The 20259-nt window shown below is 46.5% G+C and overlaps 1 protein-coding gene across 2 annotated transcripts in view; it reads right to left on the bottom strand.

The window, feature by feature from the left end:
- Positions 1–20259, bottom strand: part of PRKG1 (protein kinase cGMP-dependent 1) — a 381904-nt gene that overhangs the window by 8184 nt on the left and 353461 nt on the right. For both annotated transcript variants that reach the window (XM_066554198.1, XM_066554197.1), the window contains exons 10-15: positions 19208–19304; positions 10465–10604; positions 5518–5607; positions 3246–3387; positions 1100–1263; positions 4–126 (exon numbers count right to left, since the gene is read on the bottom strand). In XM_066554198.1, coding sequence (XP_066410295.1) covers positions 4–126; positions 1100–1263; positions 3246–3387; positions 5518–5607; positions 10465–10604; positions 19208–19304 — 756 coding nt within the window. The remainder of the gene's footprint in view (positions 1–3; positions 127–1099; positions 1264–3245; positions 3388–5517; positions 5608–10464; positions 10605–19207; positions 19305–20259) is intronic.

Below are 20259 nucleotides of genomic sequence, written 5' to 3'. Positions count from 1 at the left end.
TACCTGCATAGTTTTTTAATTAAGTTAGCAGCATTTTTGGCAATCTTCTTTGGAAATTCAATCATGTCTATTCCCCTTAATATGATGTTATAGGTCTTCATGGGGTCTGGGCCTGAGAAAGGGGGACTTCAGAGGGCACAGGGAACAACAACAAAAAAAAAGATTAAAAACTTGTCTTTCATAAAAATTTGTCTTTAAAACAGCATTGAAGTCTAATAAAATAAACCCAGATAAAAAAAGGTAGATGACAACCAGGAATGCTTTGCTTCCCACGATCCTAACCATTTCTCAAGGAGCTCTGGAATTCAGGCAAGCACCAAAAAGAAGTTTTCCATGCTAAACCTCTTCTTCCCATGGCAGCTGCATCCCAGCAGCCCAAGGCAGGAGGCTCTGAGCAGCATTCCCTGGCTTATCTTTGTGTGATTCCTGATCCCAGTGGGGATTAATTGGCTTTCCATGGATGGGGGGCTGTGTGTGAAGGATGGGCAGGTGGAGGGGATGGATCTCCTGGGGGTGAGGTGAGGGAGCTCCAGGAAGCCAAGAGCAGCAGTGATATCCCAAATTAAATATGGGAAGGGATGGATGGTGCCCAATCTGCCTGCTCCTTTCCAGCAGTGAGGAATCTCCCCAGCTCAGTGCAAACCCTTCCCCTTTTCCCACCATTTCCAGACCCTTCAGGGCCAAATCCTTCCCCTTTTCCCAGATTTCCAGACCCTCCAGGATCAAACCTCCAGAGCTGAGTGCAAACCCTTCCCCTTTTCCCACCATTTCCAGACCATTCAGGGCCAAAACCTTCCCCTTTTCCCATCATTTAGGGCCAAACCTTCCCCTTTTCCCACCATTTCCAGATCCTTCAGGGCCAAACCCTTCCTCTTTTCCCATCATTCCGGGCCAAACCCTTCCTCTTTTTCCCACCATTTCAGACCATTCAGAGCCAAACCCTTCCTCTTTTCCCATCATGTCCAGCCCACTTAGAGCCAAAAAAAGACGATTTGAGTGGAAAAGCCACCGTGGAGTTCCCTGGCCCAGCCCTACCCCTGCCCTGGCCTCATCAGGGTGAGAAGGGCAGAAATCTTGGGATGAATTTCAATGCCCATACCTGCCAGTCAGGAGCTCATACATCAGGATTCCCAGGGACCAGTAGTCTGCTGAAATGTCATGACCTTTGTTCAGGATGATCTCGGGGGCTACGTACTCCGGGGTGCCACAAAAAGTCCATGTTTTCTTTCCAAATCCTATTTTCTTTGCAAAGCCAAAATCGACCTGGGGGAAGGGGCAGGAGAGAGTCAGGGCAGGGCATCAGAGGGAATGTCAGCCCTGGGCTCTGCTCCTCTTGAAGTGAAGCAAGGCAGAAAGGAGGATTCCTCATGGGAATTTTCTCCCAATTAAAGCACCGAGGGTCGTTCCAGGACCAGGGAACCACAGTGACCTTTTTGCTGATTTATCCTTGGGAAAATTCCCATGAGGGAAGCAAACACCAGCACCAAGGGTTTCTTGGGGGTTGGGATTGATGTCACTCACAGGGCAGATTGATTTATTTTGCTTTTTTTTCTGTTAAATTTAAATTAACATGGGCAAGGAATGGTTTTAAGCTGTGAGAGGGCAGGGCTGGATGGGATATTGGGAATGAGGAATTGTTCCCTGGCAGGGTGGGCAGGCCCTGGCACAGGGTGCCCAGAGCAGCTGGGGCTGCCCCTGGATCCCTGGCAGTGCCCAAGGCCAGGCTGGAGCAGCCTGGGACAGTGGAAGGTGTCCCTGCCATGGCAGGGGTGGAATTTTGGAGCTTTAAAGTCCATTCCAACCTAAACCATCTTGGGATTCTGGGATTTTAGGAGAAGATGGAAAGAAAAATAATGGAGTAAAAGTGAAGTCTACAAGACACATTGTAGGCTAAATTTTGAAGGATGAATCCTTCAAAATTAATTCCAAGTGGGCAGCAGGGTGGAAACTGTCCATGACATGACTTTTATTTTTTTTTTTTTTTTTTTTTAATGAGATGGGTTTTAAGGTCCCTTCCCACCCAAACCATTCCAGGATCCTGTGATTTAGGCACCTCCTGCCCAGTTTGGTTTCCTCTCCCAACATCAGGAGTGAAGCAGCACAAGTGTCCTCCCTGTTTGGCTGTTGGGATGTGCTGGGCTCACCAGCCCCCCTGTGGCCCTAGAGCAGTGTCAAGCATGGAAAATCAGATTATGCTGGGAAGTGGAGTCCTCTGGGGCTGGTCAGGAACCCACAGGGTCACAGGGCTCTGGGACACTCAGGGACACACCTGAGGAGCTGGGGGCTGCTGAGGGACCAGCACAGACCCATCCCAGATGCTCCTGGGGTGGGAGAAGGACAGTCCTGCACCTCATCCTCCTCTACCTCAGAGGAGCCCCAGGCTCAGGGAAATGCCCCAGAGGGTAAATTCCAGTGTCATTCAGGAGGTGACACGTGGAGGCTGCCACCAGGCTGTGATGATGGCCTGAGCTACTGTCCCCAAAGAGCCCCAGACCAAGACACAGAGCCCTTGGCCCCTCATGAGCCCCTGGGGCCATCAGCCCCTCCTGGACCAGCTCCTTTTAGGGCTCCTGTCCTTCACTGGTGGCTTCCCAAGGGCCCACATCCTGCAGCACCTCCCACCAAGGGAACTATTTCATCTCTCCTGCCCCTCTCCATGCCCTCACCAGGCCATTTGGTGTACCCCTAAAAAGCAGGGTGCCTGTCCTGAGTTCTGGGGTTATTTTTTTGCCCAGGACAGCCAGGTGGCTTTCTCCTGATGCTTTCTCTGCATTGCAGGAGCATGGACCTGAATCCCAAGCCAGAACCACAGAAGTCAGAGAATTCACAGAACCACTGGGTTGGAAGAGACCTCCAAGATCATTGAGTCCAGCCCAGCCCCAACCCCTCAACTAAACCCTGGCACCCAGTGCCACATCCAGGCTGGTTTTAAACACATCCAGGGGTGGTGACTCCACCACCTCCCTGGGCAGAGCATTCCAGAACTTTATCAGCCTTTGTGTAAAAAGCTTTTTCCTGATATCCAACCGATATTTCCCTTGGGCCAGCTTGAGACTGTGACCTCACAGTCAGCATTTCTCAGCTCAGCCATGCCCTGAGCCCTGCTGGAAGTCAGGAAAACATCCCAGTGGTGATGACACCACCTTGCCCTGATCTCCTCTCAGCATCCCCTCATGGACCCTGTGGGAGGACTTTGCTCCTCACCCTTTCTGGTCAAAGCTGGGGGGATTTTTCTGGGCACTCACCAGCTTGGCATAACCTCGGTGATCCAGGATGAGGTTCTCTGGCTTGAGGTCCCTATAAATGATCCCTTTGGAATGCAAGTAGGCAAAGGCTTCCACCACGCACGCCGTGTAGAACCTGGTGGTGGAATCCTCGAATGAACCCCTGTGGGAAGGAGAAAGGGAGGGAAAAGGGGATAAAGCCATTAGATGAATCCTTGGGAAGTGGTTTCCTTCCCCATGGAATTCATTCTGCTGTTAAAACTTTGATTTCTGCAGTAAAATCACTTTTTAACACTGGGAAGTTCCTGGTGCTAAACTCACTTTTATATCTCTATATATAAAATATATCTCATTTTTATATCTCTCTCTCTATATATATATTCACTTTTATATCTCTATATATAAAATATATCTCATTTTTATCTCTCTCTCTATATATATATATTCAATTTTATATCTCTGTATTTCTATAATCTAGTTAAATTTCCATTTTTCAAGAAGCCTCTTTGCTATCTCTTTATATAAAATATATCTCTCTCTATATATATCTATATATAAAATCTCTCTATATAAAATATATCTCGCTTTTATATCTCTCTCTATATATATTCACTGTATATCCCTATATATAAAATATTTCTCACTTTTATATCTCTCTCTCTATATATATATTCAATTTTATATCTCTATATTTCTCTAATCTAGTTAAATTTCCATTTTTGAAGAAGCCTCTTTGCCTCCAATATCTGAAGCTATTTTAAGGTTTTATTCTATAATTTAGAAATAAAACTTTAAAATCCTTGTCCTGTAAGCAAAAAGATATTTTTTTCCAATTACAACTTTGGGGTTTGAGTGCTAAAACTCCTTTGAGGAGTGCAGATAAGTTCTGTATTAATGTTCCTAACTGAGACAAAAGGCAGAAAAATCAAGGCTGTGGGGATTTGAAGAGTTAATGCAAATCCCAAACTGCCCCTTTGGATCCTTGTTTCTGAAGTTTTCCAAAGAAAACCTCATCCCCCTGCCTGCTGGGGGCTGGCTCAGACCAGAGGGTGTCTAAGCTAGATGGCAGCAGAACCTCAGTTTAAATCCCAGAGAATTAAAGATGGAATTATCAGGCTCTGACAAAAAAAAAAAATCAGGAAAAATCCCACCCAGCACCTTCTAACTTTGCTCCAGTTCCCCTTTCAGTGAGAAAAATGCTGTTGGGAAAAGGAAGAACTAGAGGAAAAATAGTTCTGGGGAATCAAAAGACAACTTAATCTTCCTGACCAATCTTTCCAAATTTAATGGAATTCTGTTCCAGAGATGAGGCTATTCCAGAATTACAATTCCCTGCTTTTTTTTCCTGCTCTGTGGGCACATCCCACATGTACCCAGGAGCCCCAAACACTCCAAGGAGCCCCAAACACTCCAAGGTGACCCCTTCCAAGGCAGGGACTGTGGGGTTTTGGACATGCATGCTTTCCTAACTCATTTTTTTTTCCATGTCACTGCTGCATCCTGATAGAACAGTGCTCCTGGCAGAGTGTGGATTCTGATTCCCACTTGAATTAGCAGCCCTGGTGTATATATGGGATTTCTGGGCCAGCAGACCCTGCACAGCTCTCAATTTCCCCCTGCTCATTGCTCTCAGTCCTGGCTGGGCCATAAATCCCAGGAAATATTTATGGATATTATTTAGCAGTGTCCGTGTGGCAGAGCTGAGAGTTGAGATTCAGACTCACAGAGGGAGGGCTGCAAACACAGGGGTGGGGAAATGTGATTTAAAAATGAGATGGGAAATTGTGATTTAAAAACTGTGACATCAAAAGGACCTGGAGCTGCTGGGGTGAATCCAGGGGAGGTCATGGAGATGCTCCAGGGCTGGAGCCAGGCTGGGAGAGCTGGGGGTGCTCACCTGGAGAGGAGAAGGCTCCAGGGAGAGCTCAGAGCCCCTGCCAGGGCCTAAAGGGGCTCCAGGAGAGCTGGAGAGGGACTGGGGACAAGGGATGGAGGGACAGGACACAGGGAATGGCTTCAAAATGACAGAGGGCAGGGATGGATGGGATATTGGGAATCAGGAATTGGTCCCTGGCAGGATGGGGAGGGGTTGGAATGGAATTCCCAGAGCAGCTGTGGCTGCCCCTGGATCCCTGGCAGTGCCCAAGGCCAGGCTGGAGCAGCTGGGACAGTGGAAGGTGTCCCTGCCCATGGCAGGGGTGGCATTGGATGGGATTTAAGGTCCCTTCCAAGCCTTCCAGCTGGAATTGTGACATGTAAAACATCTCACAGTGCAGGACAAGCCCCAGCTCACCTGTCCCTGAGAATTGTCCAGAGCTCTCCCCCCAGGCAGGCCTCCATCAGCATGTACAGGTACTTGCTGTCCTTGAACGTCCTGTAGAGCCTGAGGGTGGCAACCAGAAAATCACAAATAAATCCATTATCTGAGCACTAAACTCGCTGGTTTGACAGAGTTTAGAGAGGTTGAAGTGCTCTTCCTCTTCCTCCCAGGAAGGAATGTGGAGGAAAAACTGCCTCAGGGGATGGGCTGGGCTTCGCGAACCCATCCTCGAGTTCTGGACTGTGCTCCAAAACCCAAGCTCTGTGCTCAACAGGATTTTCTAATGATATTACATTAATTGGACTTATAGATGTGTTCAATAATATTAAATAACTATGGTGAAAAAAAAAAACCAGAGATTTTTTTTTAATTGGTTTTAATATTCAGCTGCTTTTGTACTTCCTATTCCATGTGTGGCTTTATCCACCCAGGCTTCCAGCAGGGTGTGGATACAGGAAAGGTTTCTTTGCAGGTAGTTTGGACAGTAATTTTAATTTTTTGTAAATTTTTTGGTCATTAATTAAGTAATTAATTTTTGTAATTAATTTGTAACTTTTGGATAATAATTTTAACAATTTCTGCAGCAGAAAGGAATGCTGAGGGCGACTCCTGGTGCAATTCCTGCATTCCTGGCAGTTTCCAAGAGTTAAAAATTCATGAGTTCAAAATTCCAGGCGTTAAAAATTCCAGGCATTAAAAATTCCAGGAGTTAAAAATTTCAGGAGTTAAAAATTCAACAGCTGCCACCACATGATGGAAATGAAACCAGGTGGGTTTTGCAGATTCCAGCACTTCCCTGCTAATCTCAGTTATTATTTTGACAGAGCTGTGTAATGGATCAGCAGGAAAACACTGCAGGATTTGGTTCCTTTGGATGACATCCATTTCTATTTATATAACATCAATGGTCAGTTATAACTGACCATTAAATAATGCTATAATTGATGGTTTTTATAAAAATCCCCCCACTTATTTCTTGCCACTTGGACAAAATATCATTTATCTTAATACACATTTAATCACTATTAAAGTTTACAGAAAACTTCAATAATCCCAAATGTAATTTCATGTTTTTAATTGCTTGGTAATTTAAATTACCAAGTACTGAAGTACTTTCCCTAATTAAGGCAGCCCTGCTGAAAATTTTATGGGCATTAAATCTGGCCTAAAATGCACAGATTAAAAAAAAATCAAATATTATTTATCAGCTATCATGGAAGCATAAAGTTTAGACACATGAAAGGACATTATTTCCTAAGTTTAAATGACAGAATATTTGAGTAACTCCTTTATTTATTTCTTTATTCCTTGAAATATTTGCACTTGTTTGGCACCTGATCCAAGCCAGAGCATTTTGTTCTGTTTGAGTTTCAGTTTATATAAAAGTCAATTTTATTTAGGGCCACTTGGCCTCTCCTGCTCCTTTTGCCTGGTTTAATTCATTTTAATAACCAAACCAAATTATTCTTCAAAGACTTTTTAACAAACACAATGAATTAAGAAAATGACCCAATTCATCAGGAATTTTGTCTTTCCCATTCTAACATCCCAGAGGTTGTGTCCTTGCTCTGAGATTATTTTAAACCCACCTTTCATCTATCAGCTCAAAACTTAATTAATCTACGGAAATATTCAAATTTCTGCCCTTTGCACCCCCCAAAAAATTATCCCAGCTGGTCCAAGAAATTGAATAAACAAGTTATTGAATAAACAATAAATAAGTTGAAGAATTTTAGGATAGATACTATAGGAAAACTTCAAATCCCCGTGGATGGGCAAGAGTTTGATAAATCAAATATCTTCTAGCAATAGCAAAAGGTTGGACTTTGTGACTTGTAAAGTCCCTTCCCAGAGCAGGGTTTCCATGGGATATTAAATGTAATTCAGGGATGGTTGTTGCTGCAAAAGGTGGGAAACACTGCAGGATATGGAAGGAGAAGATGCACAGTTAAAACAGCCTTGTTCTGCTTCCCTGCTGAAGGTTGAAGAGTGGGAATTTCATTTATCAGCCATGAGTATCACTGGCTCCATTAAGAAATGTTTGGAGGCTTAGGTTCTATTTAGGAGTGGGTATTTCTGGGAATGATGGCTTGGCTGGCCCTGCACTTCCCCTCTCATCCCAAAACAGCTCAGCCTTCCAAAAATCCAGAGGCTGGAATGGCTGGAATGGAATTCCCAAATGGGAATATTTGGCTCTGGGCTGGGTTACAGGGAATGTTTCAGGATCCAGGAGCACATCCTGAAGGGAACGGCAGCCGGGCAGTGTCAGGCTCCAGTGATCACCCATGAATCACCGCAGAAGCCATGGGGAATCCCAGGGATGAGCCTGGGAAGGAAACACCCCCTGAGTGCCCCAGCCTGGCCACGTGCTTCCCTCTGGAATCATCCCAGGGGTTTGGTTTCACCCTGGGTTTGTTTGCATCTCCTGAGCAATTTCAGGGAGCAGGGCTGATCTCCTAAGGCAGAGGAGTTTTCCAGGGATCTCTGAGGGTGGGATGAAGCAGCCTTGGCTTGGATGCCCTTCAAGGTGGCTTCAGGGATCCTCAGCACCCACAGCTCCATCCTGACCTACAGCATTGGAAGAATCCCCTTTCTGTAGTCACAATCCTTGAAAATCTAGGGAATTCACAGAATCCATAGAATTCACAGAATCACTGGGTTGGAAGAGACCTCCAAGATCATCGAGTCCAACCCAGCCCCAACACCTCAACTAAACCCTGGCACCCAGTGCCACATCCAGGCTGGTTTTAAACACATCCAGGGATGGTGACTCCACCACCTCCCTGGGCAGAGCATTCCAGAACTTTATCACCCTTTCTGTAAAAAACTTTTTCCTGATATCCAACCTCTATTTCCCTTGACACAGCTTGAGACTGAATGCTGTTATGAGGGTGGAAACAACCAAAAAAGCCCCTTTTATTCCCTGGAGATGTGCTTAGGTTTGGGGCAGGGAGATGGCTTTAATGTGTTTTCCAGTGAGGAGTCCAGGCATGATGAACTTGAGTTGTCAAATATTCCCTAAAGAGAAATTCTGGACACAGCTGCTCATTGTCATGGCATTGTGTCATGTCAAAGGATCAAGCCTTGCCTTCCAGCTTCCCTTATTGGGAAGGAAAACTCAGAAATTGGGAAGGAAAAGTAAAAGTAACCTTGAGCAGGGGCAAAGCCAAGTCATGATAAATAAATAAATAAATAAATAAATATGTATATGTATATATAAATTTTTGATGGTGAGTCCATCAAAAAAAAATCCCTTGAAAAATCCCTTCCCCAGGATTTCTTCTCCTGGGAAGATGAGAAGCCTCAGAGAAAAAACAATATTTTCTCATTTGCTTCTCCCTGTTTTGCTGCTTTGGAATATGGTCTGGATATTGTTTGCCAACTGGTCAATGTTTGATTGGTTCCATGTGAATTGTTTTTAATTAACGACCAATCACCATCGGCTGTGTCAGACTCTGAGGAGTCAGTCATGAGTTTTCATTATTATCTTTTAATCTTCTGTCATTATCCTTTCTGTACTCTTAGTATAGTTTAGTATAGCATTCTTTAATATTATAGAGTATCTTAAAATAATAAATTAGCCTTCTCAGAACATGGAGTCAGATTCACTCATCTCTCACCTCATCCTGGGGACCCCTGCAAATCCCACAGGGCCTAAAGGAGCTCCAAGAGAGCTGGAGATGGACTTGGGTCAGGGGACACAGGGAATGGCTTCCCAGTGCCAGAGGGCAGGGCTGGATGGGATATTGGGAATGAGGAATTGTTCCCTGGCAGGGTGGGCAGGCCCTGGCACAGGGTGCCCAGAGCAGCTGGGGCTGCCCCTGCATCCCTGGCAGTGCCCAAGGCCAGGCTGGAGCAGCCTGGGACAGTGGAAGGTGTCCCTGCCATGGCAGGGGTGGCACTGGGTGGGCTTTGAGGTCCCTTCCCACCCAAATCACCCTGGGATTCCACATGGATCATCTGGCAGCACCAGCGAGCTCTGCCCAGCACCTTCCTCCTGTTCCACACCTCCATTCCCGTGCAGGAGGGAGCTGAAGACTTTTCCCTGCCATGGCTGATCCCTGTGGGGCTCCCTGGCCCGCTGGAGCAGTGGGGAGTTTGGCAGTCATATTTTCTGGAAAAATCTCTCTGCCCAGGATTTTCTCCTGGGAAGCTGAGAAGCCTCAGAGAAAAAGGAAAAAAAAATTCTTATTTAATTTGCTTCTCCTTTGTTGTGCTCACATGTGGAATGTGTTTGGAGATTGTTTATCCAACTGGTGGTTGTTTCATTGGTTTCATGGGAATTGTTTTGACTCTTTGGCCAATCACAGTAAAACTGTGTCAAGACTCTGGAAAGAGTAATGAGTTTTCATTATTAGCTTTTGAGCATTTAGTAAATATCCTTTCTGTATTCTTTAGTATAGTTTAGTGTCACAGACATCTTTTATGAAAAATCCTTTCCTTAGGATTTTTCCTCCTGAGAAGCTGAGGGGCCTCAGGAACAAAATGTAACCAATGGTTATCTGCTGCTGTGGAATGCAACAGGTGCATCTGGGATTGGTCTCATGTGGTTGTTTCTAATGAATGGCCAATCACAGTCAGCTGGCTCAGACTCTCTGTCAGAGACACAAACCTTTGTTATCATTCTTTCTTTTTCTATTCTTAGCTGGCCTTCTGATGAAATCCTTTCTTCTATTCCTTTAGTATAGTTTTAATGTAATATATATCATAAAATAATAAATCAGCCTTCTGAAACACAGAGTCAGATCCTCATCTCTTCCCTCATCCTGGGACCCCTGTGAACACGGTCACAGTTTAGTATAGTGTTCTTTAATATAATATGGTACCATAAAATAATAAATTAGCCTTCTGAGAACATGGAGTCAGATTCATCACTCCTGCCTCATGTGGGGAACCCCACAAATCCAGCAGGGCAGGTACCTGACGATGAAGTCAGAGTGGGCGCTCTGCATGATCTGCTTCTCGGAGCGGATGTGCTCCTGCTGCCGCGTGTCCACGATGTGCCGCTTCTTCAGGATCTTCATGGCAAACGTCTTGGCCTCCTCGCTCTTCAGCTGCACCTGGGAGGACAGGACAAGGTCACACACAGACCACAGCTCCGCTGGAGTGCCGCCTCCCTGCCAGCAATCCCACCGGCCTGCCTCCCAGGAGCTCCTCCCACCTCTCCAGTCCAAACATGATCCAGGTTTGTAACTGCATGGCTGACTCCTAAAAAAGCCTTTTCTAAATGTCACAATTGTTAGGGAAAAGCCAAATGTGGGTGTTGCTCTGGGGTCTGTGGAAACCCAGAGCACGGGGAATATTTCTCTGACCCTGACCCCCAGTGGAGCACTGACTCTGACCCTCGTTCATGAAGAAAGTTTCCCAGACTTCAAGATAGGCTGGAACCCACAAAAGTGTGCAATAGATTATAGAGAGCAGTGCAGGTGTATCACTGGGTGAGAAATTGAGGTTTGGGGATTTTTAGTGTGCTGTGGATGGAAGCAAGATGGAGGGCACAGGGTGTCACCCTGGGTTCCTTCTTCATCCATGGGTTTGGGTGGCATTTTGTAATTGGGCAGAAAAGTCCCCATTGCAGCTCTGTGGGATCAGTTATTGGGTTAAAAGGGAAAATAATCCAGGTGTCAGCTCTTAATTGGACAGTTTAGTCTTAAAAGACCTTGTAACAAGAGATTGTTGCCATTTTGTGCCTTGCTGCCAAACTCATGGTTGTGAGACTGTTTTACTGATAAGAAATAACAAACACCTGAGTCTGAACATGAACTACTGTCTCAAGTGCCTTCAATGCAGACCCAGAGACACCAGCAATTGGAACCCCAGCAATTGGTATCCCCACAGGATCAGAAGATGTTGCCAGTTAACATCTGGCTTCCCCAACCCCCTTTTCCTCCAGGTCACCCCACCTGGGCTGGCTCTGGCTGGGAATTGCAGGGCTGGGATGCCTGCAGAGGAGGAGCAGACCAGGCTTCCCAGCAGCACTCCCTGCTCATGGCTTGGCTTCTCACCTTAAGCCTCTGCCCCCTATTTTTAGCCTGCTTCCCCAAGCTGAGGCTGACAGGAGTTGTTTGCTTGCTCTCAGGGTAACCCTGGCAACTTCTGAACCCTGAGCCACACCGAGGGGCAGGTCCCCATCCCAAATCCAGCTGGAAGGCAGCCAGCCTTCCCATCCTGGCCAACCCTCTCAAAGAAACCCCGCTGTTGACCTCCCAGGCCTCCAAGTCTGCTGAATTCCCCCAGCAGCTGCTCACAACAATATTCCAGTGAGGTGCTTTCCCCTTGTGGAGCACGAGGTGCCATCTGGCAACTTCTGTTTGGGTGGCCTTGTAGGAATTTGGCTTCTGCCAGAGGGAAGCAGCTTGGTTGTCACTGAGCCCTGTCAGAAGCCCAGGCTGCCTTTAGGGTTAGGAGGCAACACTCAGGCAATCAGAATTTATTTAATGTCAGATCTGGTTTTGTATTGCTTTGCTGACAGGAATGTGGGTGCATATGAGACATGGCACCTTTGTAGAACCATGGAATGTGCTGAGTTGGAAGAGCCCCTCAAGGATGATTCAGACCCCACTCCTGGCCCTCACACACCTCAATAATCCCACCATGTTCCCAGGAGTGTCATCTAAAATTCCCCCTGGGCTTTTCCCAGGCCACACACCCTGAACTTGAACAGTTTCTTGTCCACCTGCTTTGTTCTGGTGTGGTTCAGGGATCAGGGAAACACTAAGAAGGATGGGATTCCCATATAAACACCAGGAAGGGTGGGATCCCCAGGGAAACACCAGGAGGGATGGGATGGGATCCCCATGGAAACACCAGGAGGGAGGGGATGGGATCCCCATGGAAATACCAGGAGGGAGGGGATGGGATCCCCATGGAAACACCAGGAGGGAGGGGATGGGATCCCCATGGAAACACCAGGAGGGGTGGGATGGGATCCCCGTATAAACACCAGGAGGGAGGGGAGGGGATCCCCACGGAAACACCAGGAGGGAGGGGATCCCCCTGGAAACACCAGGAGGGAGGGGAGGGGATCCCCACAGAAACACCAGGAGGGAGGGGATCCCCCTGGAAACACCAGGAGGAATGGTGGAATGGGATGGGCTTTAAGGTCCCATCTACCACTCTGGAATTCTATGGGCAAAGAAAGGCAGGGAAAAAGAAGAGATGCAGCCCCTCTAGCTTTTCCATATCCCTGTTTCATAGGATCACAGGTATAGGAACCACCCCAAAATCCTTCCTGTGCTTTATGGTTTTAAACTTCTGCAGTTCCCAGGGCACACAGAGAACACCAGGCCTGATTTTTGTCTGGTTTTTAACACTTACACAGAAATAAATATGGTTTTACACCTTGGTGCTGTCTCAGGCTGGCTGGGAAAGTGGGTATTGAAGAGATGAAACCCAGAGCTCAATGGAAAAGAGGAAAAAAAAGAATTATGTGTTTCTTATCCTTCCTCCTTCCCTACCTGTATTCCCTATAAATCATCCCTATGTATGTGATATACAGCCTGCAAATCCAGCAATTCCTGTGCTGATCCAATCCCAGCTGAACTTGGGAAAGTGGAAACTTTCATAAATATTTCCCAGGATGCAGAACAAGCCCCCAGAGAAGGATTTATTTCTGTGACTGAACATTCCAGGATATTTCCAAAGGATGGAGAGACAGGACACAGGGAATGGCTTCCCACTGCCAGAGGGTAGGGATGGATGGGATATTGGGAATGAGGAATTGTTCCCTGGCAGAGTGGGCAGGCCCTGGCACAGGGTGCCCAGAGCAGCTGGGGCTGCCCCTGGATCCCTGGCAGTGCCCAAGGCCAGGCTGGAGCAGCCTGGGACAGTGGAAGGTGTCCCTGACATGGCAGGGGTGGTGGCACTGGATGAGCTTTGAGTCCCCCACTCACCACAGTTTCCCCTCTGTGTCCCTCTGAATCTCCAAAACAAAGATGCTCATCCAAGGGAATTTTGCTTCCTGTGGAACTCTTCCAATAGGAAGGAGCCAGAAATCCATGCTCTGCTGAAATGTGGCTATTTCCCCACCACATGAAGTAAGAACTGACTCAACAGCAGCACTCTGGGAGCTGAATTCCAAGTGCTCCTGCTTGCTGGCCATTGCCAAGGTCCTGCATTTTCCCTGTTTCCCAGCTTGATCTGGTAGAAGAGACCAAAATAGCAGCAGCTGTTGCTGAGAGCAGCATTTGCAAGCTGAGCTTTCCTAATCCAGGCAGCTGCACACACAGAGGGACTGCTCCTGTCCCAGCAAGAGGGGACAGCCTGCTCTTCCTCCTGAAGGGATTCCTCTTCTCCCAGGATGGAAGAGAATTCCCCAAAATCAGCCAGAGGGGTGGTCAGGGTCTGCTGCCAGGGAACAGGGACAGGACAAGGGGAAAGGGCCTCAAGCTGGGCCAGGGGAGGCTCAGCTTGGACAGCAGCAGCAATTTCTGCATGCAAAGGGTGCTCAGGCCTTGGCAGGGGCTGCCCAGGGAGCTTTGCAGTGCCCAGCCCTGCAGGTGTCCCAGCAAGGGCTGGAGGTGGCACTCAGTGCTCTGGGCTGGGCACAAGGTGGGCACTGGGCACAGCTGGCACTCCATGGGCTGGCAGGGATTTTCCAGCCCAAATGATCCATAAGGATTTTTAGGAGCCTTTCCACATTTCCTGAGGCCAGATTCAGCCTCTCTCCTCACCTAAATTTAGAGAGAAATGATAATTTGCATATCCAAATTAGATTCCCACTCCCTACATCAACCCCAACATTAATTTAGGGTTGGCTACAGAACACACTGTGCTGGGTTAGGCTGGAAAATAAGACAAGACTTAAATAAACTCCACCTAAGACATGGCTCAGGGTGGTTGTGGCTCCCCTGGATCCCTGGAAATGCCCAAGGCCAGGTTGGACAGGGCTTGGAGCAGCCTGGGACAGTGGAAGGTGTCCCTGCCCATGGCAGGGGGGGAATTTTGAAGCTTTAAGGTCCATTCCATCCTAAACCATCTTGGGATTCTGGAATTTTAGGAGAAGATGAGAAGAAAAACCATGGAGCAAAAGTGAAGTCTACAAGACACATTGTAGGCTGAATTTTGAAGGATGAATCCTTCAAAATTAATTCCAAGTGGGCAGCAGGGTGGAAACTGTCCATGACAGTGACTTTATTTTTTTTTTTTAGTAATCCAGATTTCACTGGTTGGGAAAGCCCTAAACTTCCTATCCCAATTAGAGCACTATGGGGCTCTACAGAAAAATAATCTGCAAAATTATACACTAAGAAGACATTCAAAGAAGCAAATTTACCAATTGTTAATCAAATACTCAACTGTGCTAAACCCCTTTAACTACACATCCTGATTGCTGTACTGAAAACTGATTTTTGTTGCTTGACAACAAACACAACCAGGTTTTTTATGAGTAAATATATTGGGCAAATATACTAAAAATTGGGCAAATATACTAAAAATTTCATCTCTCTATAAAGCCCAGAAGGAAAAATGATTTTACAGAAATGTCTGGAAGCAAAAGGCTAAAAAGCAGTGAGGAATGTCAAGGGTTTCATGCAAAAAATCATTCCAAGGAAAAGTAAATAGAGGAAGAAGAATTCTATGGCTAAGGGATGTGGGAAATGGAAAAACTCACTGCTGTGGCATCTTGGAAATATCAAATGGAGCTAAACTCCAACAATCCCATACATGATCCTGTTCTGATTCCCAGTTTGGATTTGTCTGAAATAAAAAACCTGTTTTTATGTTTGATTCCTGCCTTCAACTGGAGCTGAAATCTCTGGCCCAGCTCATATCCTGGTCCAGCCTCTGCCCAGATTTGATGGCTCCCAATGTATCCCATTTTCCCAAACTTTGCCAAGAGCCTTTCCATGAACAGACAAGCCCAAGGATGTTTCCATCTACAAAGGATGCCTTGAGTTTCAACAGGAATTCAAAACCCAGGGAAAATTAAAACATGGCCCTGTAGTGGTGGGACAAAAGCAAACATCCTGCACATGCTGGAGAAGGGAATATGCTGCAAATGTTGGAAAAGGATGAAAAAAAGGGGTCAGACCATCCCCAGGATTTTGCTGAGCTCAGAAAGAGTGATGTTGTCAGGTGAGTTTGGGATTTCCTTGGGTATTTGGTCTCAAATTCCTCACTGAAATCCCCAAATCTGCTCCCCTTCATAGCAACCAAAAGATCCATTCTTTCAAAAGCTAAAAAATTCACAGAATCCCAGGGTCCCTGAGGCTGGAAAATCCCTGCCAGCCCATGGAGTGCCAGCTGTGCCCAGTGCCCACCTTGTGCCCAGCCCAGAGCACTGAGTGCCACCTCCAGCCCTTGCTGGGACACCTGCAGGGCTGGGCACTGCAAAGCTCCCTGGGCAGCCCCTGCCAAGGCCTGAGCACCCTTTGCATGCAGGAATTGCTGCTGCTGTCCAAGCTGAGCCTCCCCTGGCCCAGCTTGAGGCAATTCCTGACAATTAAACCCCAAAATTAGGAGAATTTCAAGAGAAAAAAAAAATTACCTTTCTAATAAAAACTTTGCATTACCTAGGAAAAGCAACTGGCTTGGGGATTAGAAATGGGACACAGTTGGAAATTTCCACCAATAAATATTTGGGCTCTGCATCTGCCAGCCTATCAGAAGACAATTGCAGCAGGTTTTTCCTCGTTATCTAATTAATTCACAAATGGCTTTGTTTACAACACAGGCTGGAGGCTGGAAGAGTTTTAATTGCACTTCAGAAGCTGGGGCCAGATTTCTCTTAAAACCCAAATAAAGCTGAAAAATTCCATTGTGTCCACTTTGTACAGAGCCTGTAAAACATGGCTGTGATGTTTTATGTGCATGTTTTTATTTGTGCCTCTAGAAATCCCCATATTGCAAGGGAATTTTGCTTTTTGGGGCCACCATGAGGCCAGAAGGAGTGTAGAAGACAAGGATGTGATTTCTTAGTCTCCCTGTGCTCAGCCATCACCTACAGGCACCAATTCCATGGGAAAATGACTCAAGTCCTGGATATTGAGCTACTCCAATGTATTTATTTCAGAGCTGTCAAAAATAATCTTGATTTAAACCCAGAAGAACTGACCTGGAGCAGATGCTCAGGAGCACAGGACTTGAGTGAAAAGGAAATTAAAGAACAAAGCCAAGAGCAATAAAGGTGAGCAGAGATGATTTCTGAGGGCTGGGGACACCTGCCCTCCATCCCTGTCACATGAGGTGACATTCCCTATGCCAGTGGCACTTGAAATTCCTATTTTCCTGATGTTAATCCTGGATCCCACCTCAGAAGATGCTCAGCTGACATAAAGCAGGGAGGCTGAGCTGTAAAAATCCCAAAAAGTCCTCTCCTGCCATTTGCTGTGGTTCCTCCAACGCTGGATGATTTATCCCTCAAGAAAAACTTAGATAAAAGTTGATTGCATAGCCCAGTTTGGGATGAAAGGAGCATCCATAAGGATGTTGGAAGAGCCACCAAAAAACTGAACAAAAACCCACTCATTCCAAAGCTTTGGAATTTTTTTCCTGAGATACAGAAAACAAAACAGCCTGGAAAATCAAGACAAAAGGGGATTTCCATGTGTAATAGCTGTGGAATTGAAAATAATTTCTATTTTAGGCCGTCTGACCTAAAAGCCTTATCCTTGTGCATGGATGCATGGAAAGGGTGACCTCTCCAAGGCACCAGCATTCCAAGAGGTGTCTGGAAAGCCACATCCATGGAATGTTATTTATTCTTGGCCAATCCCAGCCCCACACATTCCAGTTGCCCTCTCCAGTGGTGACGTTCTGAGGCTCCATGCCCAAAGCTATAAAATCCCTTTTCCTTGCCACATCCTTCACTTTTTTGATCCATTTTACTCCTGGAAAGCACAAAAAGTGTGAATGTTTTCCAGGAACATTCCTACACTTCCATATTCAGGCAATAAAAGAGCTGATTCCTCCGATATAGTTCACATTTTTAGCCCGAAGCAATAAACCATATTTTTAATGGAGGAGGTGGAAGCATGAGGCAGCAATTCCAGGCTCAGTTTTGACAAAAGGAATATTTCCTTGGCTTTGTAACAAAATTTCCTTCTGTGGTAAAGAAAAAGAACAAAATCTGGTGTGCTGAGCTACAATTTTAAATATGTTTTATCTGTGTGCAGTTCAGTGCTACAAAAAATGAGTTTATCCAGCATCTTCCTGCTCAGGAGAGGGGCACCCACCTCTGGAAGAAAACCTCTGGGAATGTTTTTCCCACCTCAGGTGTCTCCAGGGTTTCTTGGAGGCTTTTGAGGTGTGAATATCTGCTCAGAATGGAATATTCCTACTCGAGCTGACACCTTGAAGGGACAGAGCATCTCCTGTTCTTCCTCTCACCTGGGCCAGGGTCTCACATCACCAGGGTAGAGTTTTTGTCACTTTAAGGCTGTCCGTGCCACCTGGCCATGGCCACTGGTGAGGGTCCCACCAGCAGCCCCTCATGGACACAAACTCATGCACCTCCAAAGTTTTTGAGGTTGGTAAAACCCATTCAAAGTGAACCCAAAAGCTTCCCAAGGCTCAAACCAAGCCCCAGACTGGTGGGTCCCTCATTACAGGGTGGAGAAGCCAGATGTTAATTTAGGGGGCAAATCCCTGGTGTCAGGAGAGGAGGGAGGGACTTCAAAAGAGAGGCTGAGCGCAACCTCCTGCTCTAAAGCATCCTCAGCAGGTGACTCCTTCAAAATACTCATAAATTAAATATTCATGAACAAAATAACCACAGATTAAACCCCAAACCCCAGGAAGGGCCCACAGATGTTCTTTCCTCCACAGGATTTCACATCCAGCTAGGAAAAGTCAGGAATAAACCACAGGGAAGAGCAAGCTGGGCTTTGCACACCAAATCTCCTCTTTATGTCACAAATAACCACCAAAACCACCCAGTTTTGCCCATTTTACTATTCCTCAGCTCCCACAGGGTTATAGAGTGGAGGCTTCCCTGAGGTTTTGTGGTGGCAACAGTGACTCTGTTCCCCTTGTGCCCGGGCTTGCAGGAGTTCCTGACATTCTGCACCAGTGTCTGGTGTCCGGAGCTCCTCCTGGTGTAACCCAACTCCCTCTTCCTACTCCAAGGTTTTGTGTTGCCTTGGTGCTGCAAACAGCTCCCCTCTGGCTCTGGTTGTGCTTTAAAGGAGACCACAGAGCTCCAAAGCTCCAAGCAGAACAAAAAGCAGGCTTGGATTTTGTCTTTTCTGCACAAAACCAGGCCCTCTTTGGGGTGTGTTGTCATGGGTCAGGTGCTGAGTGTTCAGCTTTGAGGACAACCAAGTGCAACCACTCTAGAAATGAATAAAAAACGTGTGGGAGAGGCTTTCTACTGTTACTCTGAATCTGGTTAAATAAGATTTTAGGTTGCTCTTCCAATCCCAGCACTCACCCAATTCTCCAGGTTGTTTTTAAAAGGCCATAAATCAATGCCATAAACCACTTAAAAGAGAGAGGAGATGTGTGTTCCTCACTCAGCCTAGGACATAAATCCTCCTCGCCTACTGCAAACCATTTATTGGTACATTTTTTATGTCTCAGGAAACGTAAGGCAGCTTTCCTCACTAGACCATCCCAGCAGATCATTTTTCTCGGGGTTATTGGGGTGTGATAACAAAGAAAATTAAGCTTTTAACACGGCAATTGCATGAGGATGTCGCACAAAGAAGAAGAGGTCACCTACCAGCTCCACTCTCCCGAAGCCTCCGACTCCCAGGGTGTCGATGATGTTGAAATCTGACAGTTTCAGGTTGGCAAAGAAGGCAGCTTCGGCTTCATATCTGGAGGTTTTGAGGCGAAAAAACGGAAATTTCTTAGAGGTGCAAACCTGAGCAGCGCGCGCCGCCGCCGCCCCCGAGCTGTGGGAGCCTGGGCCAGCCTTTACCTGCTGCACTTCCATCTCAGCTCTCAAAATTCACTTTTCTGCTGCTCCCAATCCCAGCATGGCTCTGGAGGGCACAGTTTTCCAAATTTTCCAATTTAATGGGTTTTTTTTCCCATAGCAAACATCCCTACTGAGGGTGCAAAGCCAACGCCTGGCACCGCAATGCAGCTCCCAAGGCTGGGCATTTTCTATCCATCTTCTCCTGGGTGAGGTTTGCTCGTAAATATTTTGGTGTCTTTAAGGATTTTTGGAAGACAGAAGTCTCTCCTAGGAGTTTCTCATATCCACAGGCTGGCAGCAGTTTCTATAAATGTTTATTGGAAGTGGCAGGATCACTAAAGGTCCCTGGAGAGAAATCCCAGCCAGGTTTTATGAAATCAGATCTGATAAACTGCAAATGCCTGAAATGAATGACTTCAGGCAGAGATCAACATTCCTATAAGGATATCTTCATTTGTTCTCCTCCTATAAACCCACTCAGAGCAGCCATCCCAAGCCAGGAGGTCCCAAAATCCTGATGTTCTCTGTTTATCCCCACAACACCACGCGCTCGAGTAAGGAACACGCAACTCCAACCCGAGCAAGCCTGCCAGAATCAGCTTCCCATGCCTATCCATGACCATAATTCCCCCAAAATAGCTCCTTGTTAAGGTTTAGGGTATTTTTAGAAAGGCTTGGAGGGGAAATGGATGAGCATTATGGAGGATCCACCCCCTCCATAAAATGTGACATTTGTCTGCTGGAGAGTCCCTGGGCGTGTCTGACCTCTGGCTGTGGGTGACTTTATGGGAAAAGAGTTGGCTGGATTATGGAGGGAGGCTTGGAAGGTGCAAGGCTTTATTTCAGCTGGA

The sequence above is a fragment of the Molothrus aeneus genome, chromosome 8 (assembly GCF_037042795.1).
Source record: "Molothrus aeneus isolate 106 chromosome 8, BPBGC_Maene_1.0, whole genome shotgun sequence".
Classification (NCBI taxonomy): domain Eukaryota; kingdom Metazoa; phylum Chordata; class Aves; order Passeriformes; family Icteridae; genus Molothrus; species Molothrus aeneus.
This window is presented reverse-complemented; position numbering and strand designations above follow the sequence as displayed.